Below are 9,508 nucleotides of genomic sequence, written 5' to 3'. Positions count from 1 at the left end.
TGTATTTTGAAATCCTATTGGACTGTTTCACAGGCAAATGGCGAAACAGTTCAGTGGATGTGATACCAATAGACCACTTGATTGGGTTTTTTGCCTCATGATTTACAAAATTGCCTTGCTTGTATAGTTATATTTCTAGCATGTTAGCAGCTGCAATAGCCAAAAGGTGACAGGCTTTGGAGAGCTGTTAATGGTGTTTGAAGACCCATAGATACAAAAGGAGCAAGTCAGTGCTTTTTTCCAGGCCTTGTATTTTTCAAGTTGTTTTGCCCACAAAGAACTTGTGTGGATAATGAGCTTTACGGAAAGCAGGCAGGGGCTCTTTGTTCTTAGTTTTTTCTTTAAAGGTTGTTTCAGTGATGTAGTGTGTCATTGGACTTGCACCTCTTGTGATGGAATTGAGATGTGTTCCTTCTGTTTGGAGTTTTTAGGAGTTAATAGTGTCTTTGTGGAAGAGTTTTCCCAGAATAGTAGCCAGCTTCCTGCATTTTCCCAGAATTGGGTCTGCTCCCTTCAAGGACTGTATCAAGTTGTACTGAGTCTGTTGAAAGGGCCTTGGGCTATATTCAGAGGTAATGTTACATTTGTTATCTTTTGGCTACCGATTCTAAAACAGCAGTTTTAACTGTTCTTTTCCCCTCTTAAGTAGAATTCTCAAGTGGGTAAAGGATCCTTTGTCTTTTTTTAAATTACCCTGCCTGTGTTACCACATCTGCAAACTTTGGGTGATGTCCCATTATAGCTACATTTCTATAACTGATGTTTCTGCAATAATTTAATTCTATCCTGCTTTCTTTGAGAAAGGTGGTTTTCTCTCTTTTGCCAAGTTAGAAAGTAATTTTTGAAATGTAATTGAATACTGCTCAGATTTTATTTATCTTTGCAACACTAGGAATTCAGATATAATCCACAAATCTGGCTCAAAAAACAGAAGACAGCAGTATATACTATTTCACTGTATAGGTTGAGTACCATAAGAAAACACAAAATAGTAATAATGTAAATATCCACATTGCATTTGTTTTAGGCAAAAAGATGAAACAGTGAGTATCTGAAGCAAATTCCAAGGGAAATGATATATTAGTATCAACTACCAATAATGAAAAAGTAAATATAATTCAGCAAGCTTTATTAATATTCTGTAGTATCTTTTTATAAAGTCTATCATTGGGTTTTTTACGATTACCCTTCTAAACAAAAGTAATTTCACTTTAATACAAATTTTGCACTTGCTGTAATGACATAAACACTGTGGGAGCTTAGTATTACCAGTTTGAGTTTCAACTACTGAAGTTTGTTCTCCTGCTTTGCAAAATATTAGCAAATCCATCAAACGCTCTTTTCTTCTTAACAAAAAACTGGTTCTGTCCTGAATTTGTCTGACTTTTTTGGCTGAGATTTTCACTGGAATTTTGGAGGTGTTCTACAGTTGTTGCAGAATGGTTCTCCAGTTCTGTCAAAGTAGTGTGATCCTTCATCTTGCTGGAATCAGTGCTTTCAGAGATTGTATTTCCTATAGGCTTTTGTGGGAAGGAACATGAACTGTCTGGTGTGCTTTCATCGAAAAAACCTTGTGGGATTGAGAAGGAATATGCATCCTCATCACTCTGATCCTGTTGGAAGCAATCATCTTTTGTGAATTCTGACTGTGTTTTCCCAGAACTATCCAGATGCAGCAGAACTGGTGTAGGATTACAAGACTGCGTTTCTTCAGGCAGACTGCAATTGCTGGTATCCTGTAATTCTGTTAATTCATCAGAATTTTTCTCATCAGAACCTTCTTGCATTTTATCTGCACAAGCCTGCTTCCCCTGTGGTAGCAAGTCATCTTGCTGTGTAACAAACATGAAATGTTTTTCAGCTGTGTGTTCAGGCAGCAATTGAAGAGATGATTCATTGCTGGAATGCAGCAGTGATGGATTTTTTACAACTTCACTCAAACCAGTATCAGTGGGAGCAAAAATAAAGCCATTGTCCTCAGATGTACTCATGTTTCTTCCTAATGTAATGTCTGCTTCACCATGATTCTTTTCCGGGGAGTTCCTGCCTGTGTGCTCATCTGTACTTTCTTCTGGTGCATTTTCTTTTTGTTCCGTTTGCCTGAAGCTGAGGGAATGCTGTGGTTCTCTGGGAAGCGGAGACAGCTGCAGTTCATCCTCTTCAGAAGTTTTCTCTGTGTTATATGTGGGAAAATGTTCTAACTTAAGTACTGAGTTACCACAATCTGTACTTTGACTGTAGAGAGAATCAGAAAGAGAGTTTTGTACTGTTGATTCTGCATTAGCAAAATAATCAGACGTATCTGGAATTTCTTGACCTGAAGAGCTAACTGTATCTGGATCTGACACGCTTACATGGCCACTGGATTTATCAACGTAAGGGGATGCTGTTTCACGCCTGGTGGTATCTGATCCATAAGTAATAGTGGTTTCAAAATAGGCACTGTGCTCATCTTCATTGTTCCCAATCTGCTGAAGTTCAGGAGTGATATTTGGAGACTCTGGCGGTGTTGCGAACTTCTCAGTTCCACTGTCTGTATTGGCTTCATCTAGCGATGACTGATAGGCTGGAAGGCTGTCACTAACGTCAGATTGTTCCAGTTCAAAGGCTGCTAAAGAACCAGAGTCACTCATTGTGAATGGAATCCCTTCAGATGAAGAACTGTCACCAAATATATCAGCTGAAGCATCTTTTTTATATGAATGTATCCTTTCATAGTTGTGCTGTGTAAGGGGAGAGTTTTCTATTGTTTCATAGATGCTTAAATTCTGAATATCTGCATCTCTTCTGGAGCTACCGGGTGAAATAAAATCTCCAGCATCACTAGGTATATTTTTGTTGCCATTTAGACCAAGTTGTTTTTCACAGTTTTGCCTTCCCTGCATAAATTTTCTAGTGTGCCTGGGTTCATTATGTGAAACAATACCTTTTCTTTTTGGAGAATCTGGTGTCACTTTTGTGATCTCAGACTGCAGCAGGCCAGAGTTGTTTCTTACTTTGCTTTTTGGTGTTACTTCATTGCTGTTCTGGTAGTCTGTCCTTACAAAAAATAGTCCAGTATCATAAACATTTGTACTTTCATTATCATCAATACTAGTTAGGGCTTTTGAAAACACTGGTATTTTCTTCATGTTGATCTCAGTATTGCTTTGTTTCTGGTACTGTGCTTTGGGGTTTGCTGAACGTAGACCTCTGCCAGTGACATTTTCATATGCAATAGAAGTTTCTGTAGGAAAAATCTGTGTGTTTCTTAAAGAATTATTAGCACAAAATAATGTATCATGCTGGGTATTTGTTGGTTTGCTTGTAGAAGGCTCCCTGCTCAAGGTTTCATCTGAAAAAGCTTGATTAGAATATGTGTGTTCTGAAGCTGAATTTTTCTTCCTGTGCATGAGTCTCCACAGGCTCTCCAGGTAGGGTCTAGCAAAAGCACCCAGACAAAAAGCACAAACAAATGTGATGACCACAGAGAGGGAGACAGCCAGTGCAAAGTTTGGCTCTGTTTTGTTCTGTCTAAAAACAGTGTTAGTGTCCCTGGCTTTTCTAACCAAATATGCTGAAACTCCTTCTTTCACCTCTATATTGTAAATGAGATATTTCTCTTTTTTTGTATCAAAAAGACACAAATATAATCCTTCAGCAGTTTTCTCAGCATTGTATATCACTAAATTATTCATTTTATCCAGTGTCATATCAGGAAGACTGTGATTTTTTGAAATTCTGCCCTTAGGTGTCCACCAAGAGACTCCATTGCCTGAAATGAAAGAAAATAGAAGCTCAGTCTTTGCTAAAAGCACAGTATACCTGGTTTGCAGGGTCCAGTGATGTTTTTAAGAATATACTCTGTACTATCTCTCATAATTTTAATAGTTTATTATAAACCCCATTTTCCTTTTATCCATCCTAAGTAATTTTACATGGTACAAAGACTGTCAAACCATATTTACAGGCCTGTCCCCGCTGCCTCCCATCTAAAAACACAGAAGATGTGGGGTCTTAATCGCAGACTTTACAAGAAAAATAGTAGTGTGAGGGAGGAGGTCACTGAAATAATCTAAGAAAGTTCAGGGGTACTAGAAACACCTGCTGATCTTCCTTTGGAACAGACATGTCTACAGCCTGGCCATAGTCACTGCGTGCAGCTGTGGGATAAAACATCACCTGTTAACTGACAATGTTTCAACCACTGATTTTCCCGTAGTTGCTGATCTGACTGCAGAAAAAAGTCTGTAAATCAAGGATATTTGTACAGACTGAGCAATTGTTCCAAACTTGAGCTAGTGTGGGCCATGGCTGGTTGTTGGCTTTTAGCAATTTGTTTCAAGGTTGCATTTTTGGCTTTGTCTTTGGATCAGCTTTCATTCCCAGCTGAGTTTTGCTGCAATCCAGTGTGTTGATTTTAATCAAGGTTTCTGTGACTTCTCTTGTAAACAGACAAAGCAGGTGGCATTTCTGATAGGTTCTGCATATTTTCATTTGGGGATGAAGTATTCCTAGGGGAAAGCCTTACCAGCTCCAAGTGCTATTAGTCCATAAGATTAAACTATTTTGCCTTATTGTACATGACAAATACACCTTCTGCTCTGAGTGTGGTTTTAGTTTTCTGTCTGTGTGGTAAGTCTTGGCTCTGTAGGTTTTGTTGCTTATACCCTCAGTGTTCTCTATTAATTTTAAATGTAAGTGAAGTGTGTGCTACAGTAGCTGTACTTTTTCAGAAGACATAGAAATCTTTTTCCCTGCAAATGAACCTTCATTTGATTTTGCTGTAACTGAATACTGAAAAGTATTGCATCCTTCTTGGTTTTCTAAATGCCTCAGAAGTGCCACTCCACTAATTGGTCCCTTGTTTCAGGCCAAAGTGAACCAATACATTTGCAATGCATTGCTTACTGAGACTTACTTGTATACAATTTGGCATCACTTCCTCCTTTAATATAAGGAAGGGGACAAAGACTTGGGAAACAACTTTCAAATATTCTTAAGCAAAATACTACTTTCTAATGAAATATTTTTCCATGTTAAATTGTTATTCAGTTGTTTTTAAACAGTGTCTTTAAAACCAGATTTATTTGATCATTCTGCATTGATTTGAATTTTAGCAACATTTGGATGGAGTGTCTGATGTACATACCCCTTATGTTGTCCAAGTTACAGGTCAGCACTGATGTGTTCCCTGTTGGGACTGTGGCCCTTTTGAGCAAAACATTGTCCCTGCAGTTTAAATGGAAACTTGAAAGATACAGCAGAGGTTTCTGGGAGTTGTTGGCAGACTTTTTGTATGAAAGGCTCAATTTTTTCCTTGTGGAGTCAAAGACAAAATGAAAGTGTTTAAAAGCATTTAGCCTGCAGTTAAATATCCAGGCATTATTTGACAAATACACTTCAAGTTGAAAAAAGTTCAAACTGACAAGTATCTGTGGTAGAGGGATTGTCAGAGCATTTTCACGGAGATCCACGACCTATTTGGAAATAATACAGAATTAATTTGGTAAGGTTTACAATGGAATCCTTATTGCAACATCTTACAACAATGTTTTAGTGTACAAGTATTTCTGTAGTTCTATGAACAATACATATGCTTAGGATTTCAATAATGTTGTCCTAAGCTTTCTAATGTAGATGAAAAATTTAAATTGTGGTGTTTAGAATTCTTCCATTGTAGACTTACCTCTGTGTCAATAGGGAGCTGCAGGGCTCTTGCCATGGAAGGGATGGGGCTAAAAGTGGACATGTATGTGTTTAAGGCAGTTATGGAGTGGTTTGTGGCATAGAGAAATTGTGAATTTTTGGTTATATCTTGTACATTTCAGCGTGTGTTTTCCTACATATAAAAAGCAAATATATAAAAATATTTTCACCATTTGCTCTAGTTTTTAAATTGTAGACTAGTAGTATAATCAGAATCATATAATCATGCTGAATAGTTGATAAATAATATCTTTAATGATTAACATAAAATATTGAAACAATTGTATTGCTTTAGAACCTGTAATTTGTTGAGATCTCTGAAGGCATCTGGATGAATTTTAGTTATCTTGTTGTTTCGCAGGTCAATGTCCTTCAGCTGTGAGCAGTTTTGAAAATCCTTTGGGTCAATCTGTTGTATGGCATTGGATGACATATAGACAGTTTGTAAAGATTGCAGGAGCCCTAGTCCTAGGAAGAAAAAAACCTATTTTACATTTCATATTCTTGTTTTCCCAATTACATCAAGTGTCTTTATAAAATTCTTTGCAACAAAATTCCTTCCATTCCTCACTAATGCAATGAGTGGCTGCAGCCTTTGTGTTATGCCTTTCCTAGTCAGGGGTTGTCCCATTCTGAAAGCTGCACAGCACCAACAGATGGCACATTAAAACATTCTCAGTCAGTGAATGTCTTAAAAATGGACACTTTGATAAAAGCATTAGCATTTCTTTGTGCTAACAAAATTATTCCGACTGTGAACTCTGTTACTTCGAGCAAGCTTCTCTAGAGAACTGGAGGTAGGAAAAGAGTGTAAAAAGTGTGACTTGACAAGATCCAAATATGTTAATTGTAAGTAAAAGATAAGAGATGCAAAAGGTGATGTACCTTCTATCCATTTGCATGGGCAGTTTCATGGGAGTTTTTCGTATGTGGAATTATTTGAACTGTATTCATGGGATGTAAAACCAAATGAAAACAATCATGTTGTTGCTTATGCGTATCTGCCTGTGAATTATGAAGCATGAAAGTGTATTCTTCAGTGTATCCTAGTTACAATAACATTCATCTTACATAAGGAACACTTTTGATTGCTGGAGACACCTCATTTTTTTGAGGTGTGGTGAAGGTAGCCCCTGAAGCTCCAGCATGCAAGGTCCACTGGAAAGGCAGGCACTTGAACATTCAGCATCCCCACTGATGCTGAGTGTTCAACACCACAATGTCACTCTAAAGTGATTTTTGATCACACAGCATTGTTGAAAAGCTACTAGTTCTTAAGAATTTTGCCCTCTGTATTACCTTGTTTACCAGAAATCTCTTTTCTCATCCAGCAGTTCTCTCTGCTGAGTAACTGATCTAGTGTTTACTGTGAAAAGTAGAGAGAATTATGCATTTCCTTCATTCAGAAGTCCTGGCAATTCATAAATTCATCAGTGCACTTGCAGGAGGAATTGTACTGTGGCTATTTCCTCAAATTTAAATTTGTGCCAAAAATATACACTGGTATGGCAGCAGTGGGCAGCAACCTTACTCCTGGGAGAGGGAGGAGCTGGGAGAAGGGTTTCTTTGTGGGAAACCTCTGCTATAGAACTGCAGTTGGTGTTTTCTTTCCACAGGTTAAACTTCAGAATTTTAGTGAAGTATTTTGGTATAAGGTTCTGAAAGTGTATTTAAATTAATACAGGATTTAAGTATAACTTGAAGCATGGTGGTACCATGCACAACAATTTGAACTTAAAAAATTTGGGTCTCTTATAGAAGAGGATTAATCTGTCTGACCCTCTGAGGCATCCTGTAATGGGCAGTCATATTTATCTATCAAACAATATCTTCATTAACATATTTTATAATGTAAGCTTTTCTGTACTGTCTATACAGATACCTTGTCTATACAGACACAACAAAGTCATTAAGTGAAATGGGCTTCCTGTGTGCCAGAGAATTATTTAATAGCATATAAAAGGAGAAAACTGGAACTTTCATGACCCTGTGTAGGGGCAAATATATTACCTTTATGTGACTTCATGGGCTAAGTGGTATTTTTGTTTGTCATCATTTGTCCTCCTGTATTTTCAAACTAATGAATCTGATGGTGTTACCAGACATCAATAAATTCATCATATTGTATTGGACAGGGTTGCTCATCTGGTAGCTTCTGCTTCATTTGAACCGTATGGCCGCTGTGAATCATCCCTGGATAAAGGCTAAGCTGCCCAGCCTAGCTCAGTGACCAGCAGAGCCTTTCTCAAAGTCTCCTGAAGCCTTACAGCCCTCTCCTGTTACACCAAGGTGTCGCTGTGATCCGAGTATTAAATGGCACTGAGCAGAATCATTTGGAATGAACAAAATATATTGTCCTGTCTCTGAAATACTGAAACTGCAGCAGGTTTTATTTAAGAGCGTTGATTTCCTTCTGAAGGGTAGTATGAAATTCATGATCTATAATTTTTTTGACCTTAAGGTTCACAACTGGGATGTGGAGGCTGTTTTTTCTAAAGATCCTAACTCCCCCTTTCTACACAACAAGTAGGAATATTGCTTGGGCTCTTAAAAGATAAATCTGGTTATATTTGACTGCTATTAATGCAGTACAGTTGCTAAGACTGTGTTAAAAAACCTAACACAGTAAACAAACAATGCATTACTTCCGCCTCTGTATTTGCCGGTGGAACTCTCCCTCCCTCACCGTAAGTATAATAAAATGAGAAAGTCACATTCTGGATTCAGTAAAGATGCAGGAATTATATCCAAAACCAACCTACTCCCTGGGATGGAAGTCCTTAAAGATTTTTGAAATGCTTACCTCTTGGAACTGCATTAAGATTATTTCTTTCAACTGACAATACTTTCAAAGCAGGCAGGAGACGATCAACAATGCTGTACTTTTTAGACCCATGTGCAGGTGAAGGCATGTCCAGTATGAGGGTGTGGATGGCATTACCATTGAGGTTTAGAATTTCTAAAATGGGTAAATTTGTACAAGCAGTTAAAGTGAGTTCAGAAATCAGGTTGTTACTGAGGTTCAGGTGTTTTAGCATCCACTCTTCATTTCTTCCATCAGAGCACACAAAAGTTTTAATATTATTGTAACTCAAATCAACTGTTACTGCTGTTTGTGGTATTTCTTCTGGAATAGTAGATATTCTGGTAAAAGAGCAATTCAGTAGGAACTGCCCATCCCACTGGCACTCTGAACGCTGATGTGTAGCAGGAAGAATCCACTGCGACTTGGTTCCCACTGATCCAGGAAGATTAAAGTAAAGGACCACAGCTATGACATGCAAGTGAAGGTTATCCATAAGATCTATGTGTAAAATGTAGAATTATGGTTAAGTTTAGCACAACAAGAAGAGAAAGTGAAAATAGTTTGACATTTAAAAAATCAACACCGAATAACCACAGCATTACCAACATTCTGCCTTAAACATTCAGTATTGGAGGCTTACTTATTTTCAGAAAGAACATTCATAAACTGATAACCTCCCCCCTCCCTCCATCTATCCCAAAAAACAATTAGAACCTTCTTTTTCTTTTCCAGCCTTTTGGTCGAGAAACACAACTTCTTGAGAGCTTGAGATCTAACAACAGTGGAGACTTTTGAACTCTGCTTCAGGTATTGCACACGACTACACTGAGCAAAGTCCACCACATACAATGTATGATAAACAGGTGTGGAACAAGTTTTATACTTCCAGTTTCCCTATCAATAACACAACAATGTATTTTTAATGAAAAAGAATTCTTACAAACAACACTTCTGAACTGCAGCTGCATCTTATTGTTTTATTTCAAAACAAACATTTGAAATTCTACTGCCTTT

General features: G+C 37.7%; 1 protein-coding gene across 2 annotated transcripts; it reads right to left on the bottom strand.

Moving 5' to 3' along the window:
- Positions 1 to 847: 847 nt before the first annotated feature.
- On the bottom strand, positions 848 to 9,454 carry LRRC66 (leucine rich repeat containing 66). Of its 2 annotated transcripts, XM_056490755.1 has the most exons (5): positions 9,209 to 9,454; positions 8,492 to 8,992; positions 5,987 to 6,156; positions 5,132 to 5,459; positions 848 to 3,754 (listed from the first exon to the last, which is right to left on the bottom strand). In XM_056490755.1, exons 2-5 carry the CDS (start codon positions 8,985 to 8,987, stop codon positions 1,281 to 1,283), a joined length of 3,468 nt encoding a protein of 1,155 aa, XP_056346730.1. In that variant the 5' UTR covers positions 8,988 to 8,992; positions 9,209 to 9,454; the 3' UTR covers positions 848 to 1,280. The 2 variants fall into 2 exon arrangements, with proteins under 2 accessions (XP_056346730.1, XP_056346729.1); XM_056490754.1 differs by having other exon boundaries at positions 8,492 to 9,454.
- Positions 9,455 to 9,508: the final 54 nt, after the last annotated feature.

Source organism: Oenanthe melanoleuca, chromosome 4, assembly GCF_029582105.1.
Source record: "Oenanthe melanoleuca isolate GR-GAL-2019-014 chromosome 4, OMel1.0, whole genome shotgun sequence".
Classification (NCBI taxonomy): Eukaryota; Metazoa; Chordata; class Aves; order Passeriformes; family Muscicapidae; genus Oenanthe; species Oenanthe melanoleuca.
Note: the sequence above shows the minus strand (reverse complement) of the source record. Positions and strands in the feature narration are given on the sequence as shown.

Excerpts from the sequence above, each read along its gene's own strand:
- LRRC66 (XM_056490754.1), bottom strand. The coding sequence starts at position 8,987 with ATGGATAACCTTCACTTGCATGTCATAGCTGTGGTCCTTTACTTTAAT. Across the intron at positions 6,157-8,491 it reads TCTTAATGCAGTTCCAAGAG|GACTAGGGCTCCTGCAATCT; the intron begins GTAAGCATTTCA and ends TTTTCTTCCTAG. Across the intron at positions 3,755-5,131 it reads TAACTTGGACAACATAAGGG|GCAATGGAGTCTCTTGGTGG; the intron begins GTATGTACATCA and ends CTTTCATTTCAG.